At 40.8% G+C, this 20,448-nt stretch overlaps 1 protein-coding gene across 7 annotated transcripts in view; it reads left to right on the forward strand.

Moving 5' to 3' along the window:
• Positions 1-20,448, forward strand: part of LOC137437817 (ubiquitin-associated protein 2-like) — a 124,759-nt gene that overhangs the window by 42,874 nt on the left and 61,437 nt on the right. For 2 of the 7 annotated variants that reach the window (XM_068132472.2, XM_068132496.2), the window contains exons 1-5: positions 2,154-2,193; positions 3,775-3,917; positions 4,037-4,111; positions 14,453-14,563; positions 16,631-16,847. In XM_068132472.2, the coding sequence (XP_067988573.2) occupies positions 3,837-3,917; positions 4,037-4,111; positions 14,453-14,563; positions 16,631-16,847 (484 nt within the window). In that variant the 5' untranslated portion in view covers positions 2,154-2,193; positions 3,775-3,836. Of the gene's footprint in view, positions 1-12; positions 76-2,153; positions 2,247-3,774; positions 3,918-4,036; positions 4,208-14,452; positions 14,564-16,630; positions 16,848-20,448 lie in introns of those variants that run through there. The other 5 variants (XM_078766507.1, XM_068132487.2, XM_078766492.1 and 2 more) reach the window with 4 other exon arrangements.

The following is a 20,448-nucleotide window of genomic DNA, read 5'->3' on the forward strand; positions in this document are numbered from 1 at the left end:
TCGAGCTAATCCTGGACACGCAAGTCGACGCCAGCACTCCATAGCAGAGGGTGTGGAAATTTCCGCTAAGCAGTCGTGAGTGGGACTCGAACCCTAAACAATGCAATTACACGATAAAGACTTTATGATACTGTACTTACCGTGTAATGAATGAGTGAGAATGTGTGGGGTTCAATGTCGCGAGTAAACGGTCTAGCCTGGGTTCGAATCCCAACTAACTGCAAACTGCCACCTTGGTGTCTCAGACTCTCACGGGCAGGTTGGTTCATCAGTGTGTGTGCCGTCCCTGGACGTTAAACCGTCCTGTCCGTCGGCATTAGTTGCTGGATGTTAAAGATCCCCACAGTGTTCTTCGTGAAGAGTAGGCGAGCTATCGCCGGCACCCTGAACAAATTACAAATTCCTGCCATAACCTTATTCGAACGTCAGGCCTGGCCAGCCGGTTCGTGAAAGACTTGGGTCAAAATCTTCCCTCGACCAACCCCACAAAAATGTGGGAATAATTGGATCCGACGTAAAATGCAAAAACAACTACCGGTACATAAAATATAATACTGTACGGTATTTGATATCAAATTGAACATCAAAAGATACAACTTAATTACCATGCAGTTAAGAGTGTTTCAAAAGAATCCCGTTTCGAACCCAGGCTAGAGTGTGACGTCACACATTAATATTACAAAGTGTTTTGGTAATAGTAGTAGTAACAGTAGTAGATGTAGTAGTAGTACCAGGAAGAGTAGGTACTCGTAGTACAGTTAGTAATACTGGTTGTAGTAGTAGTAGCAGTAATAGTAGTAGTAGTAGTAGTAGTAGTAGTAGTAGTAGTAGTAGTAGTAGCAGTAATAGTAGTAGTAGTAGTAGTACCACCACCATTAGACAGTAGTACTAACAGTACTAGTTGTACGAGTAGTACTCGTTGTATTAGTAGCACAAGTACTACGAACAATACTAATTATACTAGCAGTACTAGTTGTAGTCGTAGTACCAGTTCTACTAACAATACTAATGATACTAGCAGTACTACCGGTAGTTGTAGTCGTAGTACCAGTTCTACTAACAATACTAATGATACTAGCAGTACTACCGGTAGTTGTAGTCGTAGTACCAGTACAACTAACAAAACTAATTATACTAGCAGTACTAGTTGTAGTCGAAGTACCAGTATTACTAATTATACTAGCAGTACTAGTTGTAGTCGTAGTACCAGTACTACTAACAATACTAATGAAACTAGCAGTACTAGTTGTAGTCGTAGTACCAGTACTACTAACAATACTAATTATACTAGCAGTACTAGTTGTAGTCGAAGTACCAGTATTACTAATTATACTAGCAGTACTAGTTGTAGTCGTAGTACCAGTTCTACTAACAATACTAATGATAATAGCAGTACTACCGGTAGTTGTAGTCGTAGTACCAGTACTACTAACAATACTAATTATACTAGCAGTACTAGTTGTAGTCGAAGTACCAGTATTACTAATTATACTAGCAGTACTAGTTGTAGTCGAAGTACCAGTATTACTAATTATACTAGCAGTACTAGTTGTAGTCGAAGTACCAGTATTACTAATTATACTAGCAGTACTAGTTGTAGTCGAAGTACCAGTACTACTAACAATATTAATTATACTAGCAGTACGAGTTGTATTCGTAGTACCAGTACTATAAACAATACTATACTAGTTATACTAACAGTTAATGATCCCCTTACTAATTATACGGTACTAGTATTACTATTAGTACGTACGGTACCAGCAATAGCAGGTACTCGTAGTCGTACCAAGGCGACAGTACTCGTGGTACAGTTGACAGCACGACTTGTACGAACAGTATTAGTAGTAATAATAGTATAATAGTAATAAAGGTGAAAAATGATGTTTAATCCATGATTCGAAAGGAATTTCTTTAATTCGGGATTATCTATTCCTGATTCAATCGAAAGCGAGACGTTCGCGTGACGTCATATTCGCGTGACGGGTCACGTGACGTCTTCCCTGCAACGTTTTTAACGAATAACAAGCATAACGGTTGTAGAACGTCATTTCACGTTTTATCCTTTCACTTGAGACCACAGGCTGAGAATAATAATATATTTTTTAACACGACGAAGGTATGAATATTTATTTTGGCGGAAAATGATTTGCGTCACCGGAAGGTCGCGTCATTGACTTCGCTGCTTTAGGCGAGGTGGGTTTACGGGGTCTTTATGGCGCTTCTGAGTTCTGGGAGTGTCTTGTTGGGTCGGTCAAGTTACTTTACATCCTATGTTTACGCTCCCGGAGGATCCGCTTGGTATATTATATTCGGAAAATTGAGGTTGTTGTTTTGTATAAGGAGAGAAACATGAGGTTTGTGCATAAAGCCTTTGATAGGCCGCAGGAGCCATGTTTAACTTTTTTTCCCCCTCCCCTCTTCCCTTCCGCTCTTCTCTTGTTACCTTTGGATATACAGTACTTCCTTTTTTTTTTTCGTAACATTCCCAACCTAAACATTATTAGAGATTGCTTGGTTTGCTCACCCTCGTATCCGATAAACTTGTACTTTTTTTTTATTTTTATTTTTTAAATCTTGTACCTCCAAACGCTTCTTGTCCTTTGCTCGTCTGGATATTTTCTTTCCTCCTCTCTCACACCGTATTCGATGTTTGTTGTGTTGTCCTAACTTATTGGCTAAACCTTGTACCAAATGACTTGTAAAGCGTGTCCTTAAAAACGATAAAAGTGTGTGGGCTTGAATTGCCAGCGCCCCTCGTTTATTATTTATTATTTCCAAACTTTATTGGGATTATTTATCACTTTCTGAACCGATGTACAATTAGGTATCGGGATGCCCTTGGGTGGAGCCATAAGCCATCTCTCGCAGTAACAGTTTGTGGACTTGCCATTGTAACATTCCCTCCACCCTCGTGGTTTGACAATCTTAACTCCCCATTGCAGTGTGTGTGTGTGTGTGTGTGTGTGTGTGTGTGTGTGTGTGTGTGTGTGTGTGTGTGTGTGTGTGTGTGTGTGTGTGTGTGTGTGTGTGTGTGTGTGTGTGTGTGTGTGTGTGTGTGTGTGTGTGTGTACACGTACGTATGGTTTTATCCAATAAATTGCGAGTACAGGGTGAACAGAAGCCCTTTGAAGGCAACAAATTGATATAAACGGGAATAAAGCACAAAAAAGTAATACAATGGATGACCAAGACATTTTTGGTAAATTACAATTTCAAATAAAGTAAATAAAACAAAATTCAGCAATTTTAAATAAGCTGTCATCCATATTTATTTATTATTATTATTATTAATGGCAGTTTAGCCTGGTGTTGGCTTAGCGGTTAGGGTGCCGGCTTGGGATCCTAGGATCCTGAGTTCGAATCCCGGTCGATCGCTGAATTAACACCAGGGGGGTTGACTCAGCCTGTCATCCTTCCGAGGTCGGCTAATTGAGTACCAGCTTGCTGTGATAAATGATCCGGTGTGTACCCCGATTTAGAATAGGTACACCGTATCCGTGCGCATCGTAAGAGGCGACTAAGGGTTGGCGTCAGGAAGGGCATCCGGCCATAAAAAACATTGCCTCAAACAGGGAACCATGATTGTCATGGGGCCCGCAAGGCTAACCCCCACTCTAGCGGGGAAAAATGGCCTTAAAACGATCATTCATTAACGGCAGTTGGTTTTGTGATGCTGTTTCTTTGCTCCATGTGCAGTGTGCACCCATCCTTTTAAAAACTATTCTTGGTAATGGAATCCTTGTTGTTAAGCACATGTTCTCCGATTTGTTCCAGGTTGCCTCTGTGTACATAGCTGTGTACATAGCTTCCCCGAGTCTCTGTAGCACACAGAGACCATGATGGCCACGTCGGCCGCAGCGTCGGCTGCTAGACCCCGGATCGGTCTTGAACGGTCGTCTGGTTACAAGCCCACGCAGGTAACGTGAACCTCTTTTGATACCAGTGACATGATTGATGTTTGCTGTGTTGGGTATGATGTTACATTTACAAACGACTCTTTGAAGGTTTGCACTGCGTGTCATTTCTTCTATCGCAGGCAACAGCGGAGCAGATCAGAATTCAGATGATCTTGGAGAAAAATGACTTGGACTTTCCAGAAAAAGTGAAACAGGTCAATGAAGTGTCCCCTCGTCCAAAAATCCTATATTGATGCCAATAATCACCCTCCCCAAGTGGTTTTTCCTCCTTGGACAAACGCCATGTGAATGTAAATAACTAATATTGGTGTTTTTCCAAGGTCGTTTCTAATAAAAGTCATAATGCCATCTTCAGCATCGTTTTATGTTATCGTGGCATTTCCCCAAGGTTGCTTCCAATAACAAAATGAATAATAATAATGATAATAGCATTATAATATCAAGCTTATTATAATAATATCAACAATAATAATCACATGGATAATAACACTCCCGATGAGTCTTGAGCATCATTTTCACACCATAGTGTGAGAAAATGTATAATTAAGGTAGAAGGATTGAAAACGCACAACCCGGCTGCTCTCATAGGTAGTGTGAGTTTGTTATATAAAATCCGGTTTTCAATTTATTTATTTATTATTTGTGTGTTTCTGGTGTAAGGTTTAAAATCCCTACAGCTGTCATTTCTGTCAAACCTGGCAAGAAATTTGTCATCATGTCATGTCCACATAATGCAAACTCGTATCATAATTCAAGCACTTGCTCTTCCAAGTTTGCAAATGCTGCATTGTTGTAATGCCAACCGTGGCAAGATCAGCCTAGTAATAGTACATTAATGTGCCGTGTCAAAATCGCTTCTTTGCTCACTAGTCAAGCACATGGGATTATCTTTGCCTCGTTACTGTGGGTTTGTTTGTTTCGGGTTTTCAAAGGGGATTCCTAATTAGTAAACAGAATGAGCTTCTGACTAAAAGTGTGCTCATTTAGCTCTTTCACGAGCCTCGATTATGTATACAACAAAAAAAAAATCTGTATAAAATGAAGGATGGTGTGAATCCCGCCATTCTGTAGGTGGTACTTCCGGGGCGTATCGTTCTCTTTCCCTCCCATGCTGTGGGCCTGTTTTAAGCTCTATGTACATTTTTGAGAGAGAGAAAACTAATATCAAAAAGGAATAGTTGGTAGTTAAATAAAGCAATCTTTTAGGAGTGAGAACCTTCAATAACCAGGCAAGAGGTCATCAGCAGCAACAAGACATCCGTTCTTGACTGGAATATCAGCTCGTTTTGAATACAACTGGGGATAACTGTCATGTGATGCAATTATATTACCAGAAGTTTCATACCTGTAGACTTGATGGAGGGGATTTGCGTCTTTTCGAGCGTATACAAAGCAAAAAAAAAAAGTAAGTGCGGAATCTCAGCCTGTTCCATCACATCATGCAAATGTTTAGTCCATCAGTCTATATCGGTCACAAACAGTCATCTAATCGTTTGTTTCATATTTTCAGTTTGATTTTAAGTTTCTGTCTGAATTGACAGTTTGAGTTGGTAAATTTTAAATACTAGCAACGGTACCCGCCCTACGGGCAGGGCTTCAATTGCGAGGCCCAAATGAAAAGGCAAAATATCAGAAATTGAAGGCTTTTATTTTATTTTAAACGATTCATATAAACATCCGTTTAATCATATCACACGCAAATCATCAAAATCTAAACAGTACATGGCACCCATTTTGAAAAAATACTGAATTCTGCAAAACGGAAGCGGCCGCCACACGTCTTTCTCAGTCGCACGTTTATGTGTGAAGAGTGTGCTCCAAATCTGTAACACGGAAGCGGCCGCTACACCTGTTTCTCAGTCGCTTTGCACACGCTGCCGTGTTACTTCGGAGCCGCACGTTTATAATAGGACTAGCCGAAAGCACCCGTCGTTGCCCGGGTTCTTTTTGAATGAATTTACTACTATAATTCAGCTTTTACCAGCTCAGCTTTTAATTGCGAAATGGGCCCAGCCCGGCCGAAGCGGCCTCGACCGGCCTCGCCACCTAGGCAATAACCTTCCCGGGGCCCGTCCCGACATTTTTTGTTTTAGAGGTTTCCTCCTATCTTTCACCGTTCAGGAGATTAGCGCGTGCAGACAAACAAACAAACAAACAAAAACTTTCTTTTATATATATATATATAGAAGAGTTTGTCAGGAGTCGATCTACTCTCTGCTGGTACATAGAATAAACAGTATTTGTAGAATTTCAACAAAAGCCACATCACTGTTCATATCGGTAAATATTATTCCATCGTGTTTGGAAAAATTGGAAAACTTGGAAAAATTGGAAAAACCATATAGCCTATTTTACTCCAGGGTGTCCTAGGATTACCCACCCAAAAATATCGTTGCGATTGGTTCAACCGTTTTTGCGGTACCTTCAAACGGACAGATGGACGGACATTTGGTGAATTATAGTAAGATTTTTTAAGTATTTGCTTGCCTCAGCCACTTGATTTGGTTTCCAGTTTTGGTTCCTTTATTGGGGAACTTGTGTCACAAATTTGGTTTGAATTTTAAAATTTCTTAAGATATTTTGATGATCTCTTGCAGGTTGTATGTGGGTGCAAGTTTTTGCCATGCGGTAACAGATTAGCTCTTCAATTGTGCTGATTTGCTGTCATATAATAAATAATTGAGACTCCCTAATTTGATTAGTCTTGCTTGGATTGAATACCTGGCCAGTAATACGAGACTTTCAAAATGACGTGCGGGTGTTAACGAGGCCTTTCACGCATGTGCTTTGTGTGCATTTTCAGTAACTTGGCTCAACTTACTGGGCGCTTCCTGCCATTGCCAGCACTAAATCTGAAATTTAAATCGTCTTTTAAACATAACTTTCAGCATTTAGACTAAAGAGGGGCCCGATTTAGATCCCGGTGTGTACCCCGATTTAGAATAGGTGCACTGTATCCCTGCACGTCGTAAGAGGCGACTAAAGGGTTGGCGTCAGGAAGGGCATCCGGCCATAAAAACATTGCCTCAAAAAGGAAACCATGATGATTGTCATGGTACCCGCAAGGCTAACCCCCACTCTAGTGGGGAAAATGGCCTTAAAACGATCATTGATTCATTCATTTCAGTGGCCGTTTAAAAATGGTTCACCATAATTGTATTCCTGGGTGCAAATTGGACTCCTGAGAAATATCCATGGATGTGTGTGTGGTGTTAAGTTCCTCCCTTTTCCTGTTGATGCACACACACACACACACACACACACACACACACACACACACACACACACACACACACACACACACACACACACACACCTTTTACCAATAGATGCAAAAATCGAGTAGAACTTCTCTTGAGGCCCTGGAACGAAACTGTGTGTGTCGTTGGTTATCTCATCTCCATTTGCGGTTTTCAGGAGGTGGAACGGAGTCCTTCCAGGACTCGAAATATCCACCCCCTCTTCATTGAAGATTGTGATTCATGGGATAAGTTGTGAAGTTGTGTTGTTCTCTAGTTTTGTTCCAAGGGCTCTTTTCAGGATCATCACTGAGCCCTGTATCCTTTATAGCCTCCAATTGTGGGTTGTTTGTGGTAATGTTCCCAGGGATGTTTTTTTAAGATCTCTGTAAGGTTCTTTATCATTCCCATTAATCCATTTATCACTGGTGCAATTTCTGTGCTCTTCAGCTTCCAGGATCTTTTCACTTAATTTTTGTAGTCTTGGTATTTGACCTTTTTCTTGATTTCTGCATTATTTAGGCCAAAATTGCTGGGGATTGATATCTCAATCAATATCATTGATATCTCGATATCCTTTTTGCTCCTTGGTACTATGTCTGGTCGCATTGCTTTGTTTTCTATGTTCATGCTTGATGGGATCATCAGGTCATACGTGAGCATTATGTCCTCATTTTCAATAATTGCTTTTGGTTCATGTTTCCATGAGTTTTGTGGAATTGGGATATTGAAATTTCTGCAATGTGCCAGTGGATTACTCTACATACCTTGTTGTGCCTTTGGGTGTACAGCTGTTCTGACAGGTTGGTTTTGTTTTTTACATCCTGATAGGCGGTGACTCGAGCTTTCTGTTTCTATCTTGCAGAACCTGCACTTGTCCGATTGAGTCGGTCCCATCATTTTCTTAAAGCCATTGGTGTAGTGTCCTTGGTCTTGGGCATTAATATTGATTTGTTCTCTGTCCCAGTTGAGCTGACTTCTTTTTGGCCATTCCAGTGATCCTTCTTTGTGTATCCTCAATCTGTCTAAGTCTTTGTTTCTGGCTGTCTGTTTTTTTTTCTTTTCTTTTTTTTCTCCTGCTTTTTTGTCTTTCTCCCTGTGGTCAATATATATCTGCTGGTATTTCATCTTGTATTTTTCTTTTCTTTTTTGCAATCGTTGGGACTGTATTTGCTGTTTGGGTTTGCTGCATGATGTCTTCTAATTGCTTGTGTTTTTGGAAGATTTTTTTTGGCAAGGTGAGTGAGATACCTTTTCTGGTTTGTTGTGTTCATGCTTGTACACAAATTTTATTCGGTAGTCTGTTGAGCTTTTCACGTACTCTGCTAATCATACCGTCGTCGCTCTGTGCACCTGATTGAGTTATATCGGGCTGCTACCTCCTTTCCTCGGCAGGTACATTATTGGGATGCATTGATTTTTTTTGTAGATAGTGAGGAGTTTTCTTATTTTTATATCTAGTTTTTTGATATCTGTTTGTGGTCAGTTTACTATTCCTCAGCTGTACTGTGAGTTGGTTTATAGCTTTGATTTTGTTATTTTGGGTGAGATGTTTTTTCAGGATTAGCCTCGTTCTACACAGGTATTCTTTGGTAATTGTTTTGCGCATTTTTTTTTAATGACAAATTTGGTGGCCCTCTTCTACTCCAAGGTATTTGTAAGATGCTTCGTTGTCTAGCTCCTGTATTGTTGTTTGTTGGTCGATTTTGATGTCCTTTTTTGTTGATCTACCTTGCGTGACTGTGCACTTAGCACACTTATCTAGGCCAAGTTCCATTTGGATGTCGTCGAAGAACCGTTTCACTAATTTTAGTTGTTCTGCCAATTTTTCATCATTTGGTGCAAAGAGTTTGAAATCATCCATGTACAGTGGATGTGTCACCTTGTTTCTTTGGACATTTTTTTATTGGATGTTAGGGTGTATCTGTGTCCTTGCACATGAATGAGGTTACTTAGTGGGTCCAGGGCCAGGCAAAACAGGAGAGGGGAAAAGGCTGTCTCATTGGAAAATCCCATGCTATATCTTTACTCCTAGTATTTCAATCTTTCCTTCTTAGTGCTGCAGGATTAGTGTGGCATTCCATAGACCAGCGGCGCGGGACCTGGGGGTTGTTTGGGGTTTTCCGGGGGGTCATGAAGAGGTCATAAATAACATGTCAATTTGTTGAGCCCATTTTTAGGAACCGAACAAAGGTACATACCACACACAGTATTTTGTTCGCGGGAAGCATAACTTTCAGCTCTGCAGGGAAAAATGGCCTCTAAAGGTGGTTATTTTCTTCTATGCGCGTACATCACGACCCCCAGGTTAAGAACCGCTGCCATAGATCCATGGCTTTCTCAATCAGCTTGATTATTTGGAGATTTATCTTGTACATTTGCATGCACTTTATCATCCATGAATGTGGGACACTATCAAAAGCCTTTTTTATAGTCTATCCATGCTGTGGACAATTTGGTTCTCCTCGTATTGCAATTTTGACATATGACCCTCCTTGGTAGTAGGTGGTCTGTTGTTTCGAACCATACTCTCTTGCATCCATTCTGTTCTGCTTCTAAGGCCTCCTTGTTGTGTCAGGTGGTGGATGCATTGTTTCTGTGATGATTCATGTTAAAAGTTTGTATGTTGTTGGTAGAAAGGTTATTGGCTGGTATTTGTGGAGTAGTTGGGTCCCTTCAGATTTTGGGATGAGGAAGGTGTTACCATCTGTGAGACATTCCTTCATTTCCTGATCCCCTTGGATAAGTTCATTGAAAGTTTGAGCGTAGTGAATGTGGAGAGCATCAAATTGCTTTAACCAGAAGTTTGGGATCACATGTGGGCCAGGGCTTTTGAAGTTTGCCATCTTTGCAAGTTGTTGTCTTTTCTTTTCCGTATCAATTATTACTGCGGGCATTTCCTCGAGATGTTTTTTTTTTTTCTCTTCCAGGTTTTGGATTGTGTGCGTGCATGTGTGCGTGTGTTACGGGGTCTCCCCTCTGGAAAGTCTGCCTGAACGTTGATTATGACTGCATTGGCTTTCCGAAAGGAGATGTCCATTAAATAAATCGCCAAGCCTGCCAGGTTCACACGAAGTAGGTAATTCCGCTGGGTTAAAAGTCCACTCACTCAGTAGCAGGAATGGTCAAAGGTTTGGGTATAATATGCCTTCTACGAACCTTCAGGCCTAGCATCAGATCCATGCAGCCTCAGGAGTTTGCAGTACAATCGGCTTTGAGCTACAGTGGTCGCCACTTAATAAAACCACCTTTGGACCGAGTTATGTTTTTTTTGATTGTTGTAATTGAAAGCCTGATCCTAAAAATCTGAAATTGCATGCACATGATCTATTACCCATTTGTATTGCAATATTAAATTTATGACATCATAGGTCACGTGGTTTGGCAGCCATCTTGGATAGAAAAACGAACCATATTTGATCAACACGAAACTTCACCAACGTGATCCCCTACCCATACATATGCAGAGTGTACATTTTTGCTGTCGTATGTCACGTGGTTTGGTAGCCATATTGGCTTGAAAGCCGATATTTTAAAAAATCCTTTCTCCAAAAACGCTTCACCGATCGATGTAAAACCTGTCCTGTGATAAAAATGTGATACTTTTCAGCAGCTGAAGAGATTTAAACCAAACTTGTTTTTAGGACGGTGAACGAGGGCATCTACCCATTGTCACGGGCAGGCACTACGCGGAGGCATATTAGCGACACACATTGCTCTAGTTTATTATTAGTCACATTTTCGGTATTTCTGCACAGAACAAACCAAACACAGATTGGAAAATACAGTTCATGTACCTCCTTTTACATCCTTTTTAATAATGTACCTTATTTTACATCATGTAAAATACAGTTCATGTACCTCCTTTTACATCCTATTTAATAATGTACCTTATTTTACATCGTGTAAAATACAGTACACTTACCTCCTTTTTAAATACAGCTCAAACCAAACACAGCTCTTACTTTTGAGGTTTGAATCTTCCTTTTTCCAACAATTGTCGATGGTCTCTGAAGAGACCTTGGACATGGCTCCAGACATCATGTGCATGGAATCGAGCATATTCATTTTCCTTGCAACCTCATTTGTTGTCGGGCGATCACCATCGTTCTCAAGCATGTCTGATTGCTCGGCTCATCCCATACCTGAAAGTAAGCTTTAATGATCCGAATAATGCCCAATGGATGTGGTAAGGAGGAAGACTGCTGATGTCAATCCAAGAGTCCTCCAGGAACATCAGCATGTGCGCTGCAGTTGTCAACAAGGAGGACGATCTTCTTCTCCTTCTCCAGGTGCTAGTTCCAGTTTATCAACCAGTCATTTCAGATTGAGCCGGTCATCCAAGAGTTTGTGAAGATTCATACAGCATCTTACAGAAGAAGGTCTTCAACTTTTTCCGTCGCATTGAGGTCAGTTCATTTCCGCTTGTAAGCCATCAGATGAACACACATATTGACGTATTTCGTGGGTACAAATCAAAATCTTTCTTTTCAAAACAAAATAAGAGCCGTTATTAACCGATGGATTGTTTTTATTAACTGATGTTTCCTAACGCAGGAATCGCAGGGATGAGTCAGCACCGAATCGAAGTGGTCCTAAAAGCGATTGGTTTGATTAACTGTGGTTTTATTAAATGGTGTCTACTGTATCAGCTTTTTGGGCGAGTTCAGAAAGTTCTCCAACTCTTTTGTTGTAAAGAGGCACGCTCATTTCTCGCAGCTACTTTTCCAACTATTTTTGGCTCATTCTGGAAGCTTTGTGAGCCATTTTAGGTAACAATCCTTATTTGGCATATGAGTGAAGTCACGAAAAATGGAACACATGTAAAAATCAGCAGTGGAAAATTTTCTACCTTTAAACAGTTTGTCTGTTGCTTTATTTTAGAGTACGAGGGTCCACGTGTACAAAAATAATGATTAGAAGATAACGGCTTGCCTTGTTTTTAAAATGGAGGCTTGTGAATTAGACAATTAAATCTTAGGTCACGTCCGTCACACTGATAAGATCATGTGCCTAGCAATGTTTACCTCCAATTAATATTATTTTCTTGGCATTTGAAGATGCAGAGGGGTGAAAACTATCAGAAAAAAATACTAAGTGTAAGTCTGTGATGGAAAAATGTAACATTGGTTTGCTGGTGTTGCCATATTGTGTCCCTCTACCACAACCTACCATGAAAAGTTTTCCTCTGGCAAATTTTAGGGGTCATGAGTACAAAATACTCTCAAAATCTATTGTATGCCTCATGTTTTTATACGATATACCCCTCTTCGTTCACCAAGTACAGTGTATTTTAACATTAAAGGCAATATCACCTCAGTGTGACGGACGTGACATAAGCGACAATGTATGGAAATCATAAGATACTTGTTACTTTTCCATAATAAATGATAGTTTGCATGACAGAAATTCTTTACATGATACCAGTCTTTCTAAAATCTATGAAAGCTGAGAACAAATAACAGAAACACATCAAACATGTCAGTTGTAAACTGTGACAACCTGACAACATGAAATTACATCAAGGTAAGTGAAAATCTAATTTTGACACAACGAGGATAGTGTATCAACAATAAATGGCTATTTTCCACATTACTTGCATTATGCACCACCATGTCAAGCCAATGACAAGCCAATGACATGGCAACGCACCATCTCATAACGCGCCATTGACCGAGTGGTTCACACCAACCGGAGCTGTTTTCGGACGACGTGCTGATGTCCTTGGACTTCGCTCCGGGCCAACTGGGCCGATGTGGTGTGGTGCTGACCGGGCCAATGTGGTGTGGTGCTGACCTGGCCACCGTGGTATGGTGCTGACCGGGCCGACGTGGTGTGGTGCTGACCGGGCCGACGTGGTGTGGTGCTGACCGGGCCGACGTGGTGTGGTGCTGACCGGGCCGACGTGATGTGGTGCTGACCTAGATAACATCTTGTTTCATTATAACTTTAAGTACATGTATTTAAATGCATGAAAGTAGTACCGTTTGTCATTTCTGGTACTTATGTCACAGCGTGACGGATGGGACACTTCAGGGGACGGAATCATTATTTTCCCCTTCCACAAATTAACATGAAGGCACAATTTAATCATTTGATGTTTGAGAATAGCTAATGGTTGAAGCTGTCTCAGGCATATTTTTTCATATTTTTGTAACTTACTTTTTGAATAAATTAGGGTGTGACGGACGTGACATAAGGGGACGGAAATTTTTTGATGATTTTCTCATACAAAATTTTTTATGATGTGATATGTTTATTGAATTTTACTTATAGACTTCAACAGAGAATGGTATCTACAACAGAAAAATGCAAAAGATATAGTTATTCTGTTACCATTTGTAAAGGAGTGGAGTGATAATTAGTACCACTCAAATTGAGCTCACTTTGAAAATAGCGCCATCTTCCAATCTCAATTACTCTGCAATGAAGAGGGGTAGAACGATAATTTTTTCACTGAAATAAACCTTAGCATTTAAATTTTACATAAAAAAATAAGGAGACACCTCAAAACCTTCCTGCTAATAATAGTTGATCAAAGAAATGTCATAGTCGAACTACTTTACATTTTAATGCCAAAAATACCCCCTTTTTTGGCCTTTAACCTGTCACGCAAGAACCAAAAATTGTTATATTGCACTGAAGTTGTCTCTGCAGGTAGAGGAGACCCCATTACGCATCATACAAGTGTAAAATAGTGGATATTTTATATGTAATAAGAAAATATCAAGCCCTGTATTGAGAAAAATGAAAGTGTTCCATTTTTCGTGACTTCACTTATACACAATATACGTTCGGCTGTCCCGATAAACCCTACCCGGTGCTAGGTGTTTCAGCGCATGTGTGCCGAGAATTTTGGGGTGGATTACGTCGTTTTGAAAGCCGTGTATTGGAAAATTAAGGAGAAATGGTACATTGGCTACATATTAATAAAACTGGCAATGTAATACGATTTGGCCAATGTTTTTGCTTTGCTTTAAAAGAAAAAAAAATCTTGTCTTTTGCCCCCTCCTACCAATTTGAAATGTTGCATTCTTTCCATCTTGTCCATCAACACATCTTGCTGTCTTTGTTCTTTTAATGTGTAATTTTGAACATGGCTTTGATAATTTGTATTACTTGTGACATTTATCCTAATCTTTTGTGCTTTTTATTTTCTGTATTTTCTAATTCTGCATTTGCTTTATCTGATGCACTTTGTAATCTCAGAAGTTGCTTCTGCTTTTTGACTCGTGTTTTACTTTATCACTTTTTAATTTTTTTAAAATATGAATCTTCCACTGTTTTCAAATTTAGTTGATGGAGGTAACAGGACGAGATGAGGAACAATGCACGGTGGCTCTTCATGACAGTGATGGAGATGTGACAAAAGCAACAGAAGAGCTATTGGAGGGAAATTTGGACACGGTATGGAGGTGATGGTGTTTGTGTTTTTATTTTAAATTATTTATTTTATTTTTCGTTTGAGGTGTGTGCAATAGCTGACTGTGGAATAAGTGTCACTTCACCTTGCCATATACTGTATGTTGTTGTACAAGCCATAAGCTATAAAGGAAAGTAAATTTGTACAGGTCTACCTGTCACTCTTTCAACAACTCTGTCATAAGAGCCAACACAAAGGTCCTCCGCAGCCTCTGGCTGTGATATGATTGTTACCCCGCGCACCTGAAGAAAGGTGGGGTTAAGAAACTGGTGTTGGTCCATCCCGTCTGTTTGCTTATCGGTTTGTGAACAAGGAACAACTTATAAAAATAAAATTTTGAACATGAATACAATGGGAAGACAAGTTTCTCATGTTACCGTACATTGGCTCTGAATTTGTCCCGATCACTCATGCTCAGAGGGGTGAGATTTTTTTACTGTCTGCTACCACAGTCAAACAAAATAGAAAGTCATTCCAAACAGGAAGCTTGATATTTAACTTGATTGTGTAAAGCACTTAAATGGGAATGGAGAACTAATGCAATGTGTTGGGTGGTGTGATGTAATATACACTGGGTACAATGGCAGAAAAACGCAGAATTAATTTATGTATACATCTTTAAAGGGAACCCAACGCAGTAAAAACAAGACCGAAGGTCTAACAGTGGCCTAACTGGGCTTGTTTGATGCTTTAGTTGAAGAGGATAGTGTAACCTGGGTGTGGATACCAGTTAGATAATAATGTAAGTATGAATTTTTTTTGAAGTGCTGTAAGTCTCTAAGCTCTCTGTCACCATGGAAACAGAGGGATTGTATTGAGACATTGGTTTATTCTATGCTTTGAGTCGACAATGAACAAATCGTACACCACTTCAATCCAGTACCTTTGTCGTCACGACAAAGGTATTGAAGTGTTACGATTATATTTGATATATTTAATTTTGTTAATGTTATTATTATTACGAAAACGACACTACTGTATGAAGAAACCTGTGCTAATCTGTCCGAAGTGGCCTGAAGGTGAGGCATGAAGCCGAAGGCCTATACATACTGTGTCGTTGGAAGATCCGTAAAGCCGATGGTTTCGATATTTGATGGTCATTTTGACAATAAGTTTGTTTTTGTTTCACACTGAATGAAAAACTTAAAGGTAGGACATGGCGATTGTGATATATGACCAAGCCGAAAATATTGTCGAACTTGAGTGTGGAGGTGTGTGTGGTGTGTGGAGTCAACCGTCGTACGCTGTAATGACATCAGACGTAATCACATCCCATCACCCCTATCATGTGACCAGATCCTCAGTTCTGATTGGTGTATGTTTGTGAGGGACATACATACATACATACATACATACATACATACATACAAACACTGTTCTAGACAGCTTTGCCCTACGGGCTATGCTGTAAAATATATTCTGAAAACCATTGAAAATCATGGTCTGAGTTGAAGGGAAATTTAAAAAAAATTAATTTTGTCAATCAGTGTCAGAGAAAACCCGTGAGTGTCAATTTTCGGTTTTGCCAGTGACATCACAATATTAACCCACCTTGATCCCAACAGAGACTTAAATAGAGAACCAGTGCATGCCGAGATTGGATTCCAATACTGATTCCATTGTCATTAGCAACTCTGAAGGTTCTCAATATGTTGAAACTGATCAGTGGGATTGTGAAGAAGCTCTTGGAGACGAGATTAGTGATGGAAACTCTTTTGGAGGAATTGTACATCCATGTCATTTTAATCCTTGTGCGAGCGATTCAGACAAACGTGGTGTTAGTGAAGAGGAAGATAGCAGCAGTGTTATGTTGGTAGTGAAGGTGAAAAACGCCGGTCAAATGTTCACAACAGATTAGTAGATTCACAACTCTGCTTCTTTTCTTGGGATTGACCAAAATTGCAATTGTTTGAAAGTGCTTCTGAACTATAGGTTTATAATGTTTTTTTTTTTTGAGTCCAGTGCTGATATTGTGGAAACTTAGTTTGTCAAAAAGAAAACTCTTGTGAATGTATTCCCCCACTCCCCCCTCCCCCCTCCACCTCGTACAGGGCTTGTGGAAAACTGTTGGACGGAAACCCAGGGTAGGGGGTACGGGCTCGGGAGCTGCTGGGGGATCTGGACAGCGTGGAACAGATGCTTCTATCCCACCAGTCACCGGAGAGGGACGAGAGAGAGATGGCATAAGTGGCGGAGGGGCAAGAGGAGGAAGAATGGCAGGTGGAGGACTCCGCAGAGGGCGAGGAGCATTGGGGAGGTTGAGAGAAGGTGAGTTCCTCATGTATGGCCTTTGTCACTTTTGTCTCAAAAATGCGTAAATTGTATGTTGGATTGTAAATTGTATGTAAATTGGACCTTCTATTGTGTTTTAACGTCTGTTTAAGGTATCAGGCTTGTTTTCATCTGCGAAAGGTTTGAAGACTATCAAACCTGTTTCCCTTGTAATACTTGTAATTTGGGTGTGGCGTGGCATCTCTTTTAGTAATATTACTTTGGTATGTTTTAATTTTCCCCACACTTTTTGAAAAAACAAAACGGGTGGATATTGTAATCGGTTTTGTCTGTCATGCTATCTCTTAAACAGTTGGGCAGAAATTCGCCAAACTTGGTATTGTAGTTATGATCACCATATCGCATGAAGGTGCAAGAGCAGTGCCATTTTTGGCCCCGTCCCCTGGGGCGTAGGCAAAACCTCAAATACCAAAATATTCAATTGTGGACACATTTTTAAACATAAAATGAAACTTTGTATATATGCAACTTAGGGTCACAGAGGTCAAATGGGGGGGAGGGGGAAATTAAACTCAAGCTTTGATATTTAGTAACATTCCTGGTGGAACCTTTTGCCGCCTTTACCTCTGCCACATAAAATGGACGGAGGTTATGTTTTCACTCATGTCTACCTCTGTGTATTTGTCTGTCTCTGAGCAGGATGTCTCTAAAGGTTATCGAAAGATTTGGACAAAACTTGGTGAACAGGTTGAATGTATGACCAGGACGAATGTGTGACCAGGACTAATCGATTTGATTGTGATGAACAACATCTGGATCCGATAATTTTTTCAGTGATTCTACACAATTGAGAGATTTAGCCAAACATGATGTATAACACTACATCTTAAATAGTTATGGACACATTATGACAAAACAGGGTGGATGAGTTCGGTAAGTAATAAGAACAAGCTGATTCGATCTTCTTTCTGGTACAAATCCAGACCCTGCATATCGGTGGGATGCAAAATGTAAACTGTTCAGCCTGGCAAAGATATGTGCTATGCCGATTGCCGTTCTAGTTACCCTCGCCAGAGGAGAGGATATTGCATTTGAGTCCATTTGTTCTGCTTTTTATTTGCCTTTTTTGTTCTGTTTGCATTATTTATGCCTCCGCCGACTGAGTCACCGGAGGCATTGTTTTCAGGTTGTCTGTCTGTGAATCCGTGATAGGTTTTCGTTCCCACGATAACTTGAGAACGGTAAAGATGTGGCAAGTGGTAAAGCATGTGGTGAGGTGGAAAGAACTGGGAAGTGGCCGTGTGCTGTGTGTGCAGAAAGGGTGTCGGAGTGAATTCCATTCTATGTACAATGTGCGCTGAGTGGGTTCATCAAAAATGTAGTGGTTTGAGAGGGTCATTAACCAGTGTGGCAGCTACATTCAAGTGTAAAGTGTGCACAGAGGGAGCTGCAGATGGAGGAAATGTTGAGTTGGCTCTTGGAGATGGCGTGAAGCTGGAAGGTTCAAAAACATTGTGTTACCTAGGAGACATGCCGAATGGAGAAGGTGGATTAGACTCGGCAACGGTTGCTAGAGTGAGATGTGCATGGAAGAAGTTTCGGGAACGGAGTGGTGTGCTGACGAGGAGGGGAGTGTCGTTGAAGCTGAAGGGAAAGGTGTATGCTGCATGTGTGGAGAAGTGTTATGATTTATGGGAGCGAGACATGAGTCATGAACGTAGAGCAGCAAGGCTGGAAAGAGTGGAAATGCGAATGGTTCGGTGGATGTGTGGAGTATCGTTGAGAGAGAGGAAGACAAATGATGAATTGCGAAAGATGATGGGAATAGAGCCTGTGATGTATGCTGTGAAGAGAAACAGTTTGAGATGGTTTGGTCATGTGTTGAGGAAGGATGAAAGTGACTGGTTGAGAAGAGTGATGGAAATGAATGTAGAAGGAAGTAGAGGACGGGGAAGACCGAGAAAGACTTAGCTAAAGATGGTCGAAGAAGAAATGCGGGCAAGGGGGTTAACAAGGGGAGATGCAGAAAATAGGGCAAAATGGAGAAGATTCATTGGGACCGCAAGGCTAACCCCTGCTCTTGCAGGGAAAATGGCCTTAAAATGCCTGTTGTGTTTTTGTTGATAACTTGAGAACGGCTGAAGGGATTTAAATCAAACTTGGAGCAAGTATGTACTATGATGCAAAGATAAACTGATTACATTTTGGGGTCAAAAGGTCAGAGGTCATGTATGAAAATCCTGTTACCAGGATAACTTGTGAACCAGCAATGGGATTTTGACCAAAGTTGGTACAAGTATATGTTGTGATGCAAGTTGAACTGATTTGATTTTTGGGTCAAGAGGTCAAAGGTCAGGGGACCTATTGGGTAATAATTCCGTTACTGCACTAACTAGTGAACCCAATGATGGGATTTTGACCAAAATTGTCATTTCAATCGATCATTTCAGTTTAATGCAAACTAAAAAAGCACATGACAAAAAGTCTGAGGACTAAAATCGTCAGTATTGTCAGTGTTGCAATTTGAATTTAAATAATGTTTACTGGCTGCAATAATAGGTTACAATAATAATGATTATAAATCAAGATACAATAAGATGCAAGTTTTTAAATGCATAGACCAATACAATGTTACGTTTGTGGGGGTAAATGAAGAAATACCTTAAAGTTCAGAATGTGTTGATTAGCATGCTCAGTCTTGCGAAGAAGAAGAACCCATTTCGATGTACATAAGTAGTCGAATGTCCGGTTAAGTGTTTAGGTATCTCCACACGGAGGAGTGGAGTTGTGCTATCGAGGTAGTGTCTGTAAGGTTAAATTCCCCTGTACGTGTTTGTCTCATGTGATCTTCCCTCGGTCTTTATTACAATTAAAAAGCCCACCAAACAACAATTATAACAAATGGACTCATTCGCACACCATGCCACCAGGGCTAACCAACACCCAGCACATTTGCCGACCGTGCCAATCAAGCCCCGCCTCACGTCCAACGACGTCGTCTCAATATTCCTGAACGACGACTGGATTCCGCCCCCGACAACTTGTAATGGGGAGGCCACACCCCGGCCTTCGTGATTGAGTAGTGCTCGATGATTGGACAGAGTGTGACGTCTGCGTGGAACATTTGAGAGCTGGAGGAAGAGAACTCGCTCTCGTCATCTTGGTCTCTCTTGTCCCGGGTTTGGTTGTGTGTGGTCGCAGTCTTCTCTTCTGGTCCTGGTCTTGATCGCGGCGGTCGCTTGGTTGTTTTGCGTGGGAGGATGACGGGCGCTCGTCTGTGTTCGCCGGGGAGACCATCGAAACCGTGATGGCAAAGAAGGATCCTGCCTGCTTGCCTCACACTGGTGGCTGGCTGCGGGCGTGATTCCGTGCCATCCTGTGCGTGTCCCGCGTGCTGGTTTGAGGCGACGACCAGCAAGCTTTACCAGCCATTTGGGGACGCAAAGCTGAGTGCCAGTTTGTTACCAAAACATTATTTATTTTCTTTCATTATCTTTTCCCCTTGTTTGTATGCGAGTCTGATGGAGACGTCTCAATTTGGAATTTTCGTTTTTACCTCCCCTTTCATTGTTATTTGCATTTATTTTCATTAAATCATTATTTGTTGAATCTTACTTTTCTTGTATTGTGGATTTTG

The sequence above is a fragment of the Myxine glutinosa genome, chromosome 1 (genome assembly GCF_964187855.1).
Source record: "Myxine glutinosa chromosome 1, kmMyxGlut1.1, whole genome shotgun sequence".
NCBI lineage: Eukaryota > Metazoa > Chordata > Myxini > Myxiniformes > Myxinidae > Myxine > Myxine glutinosa.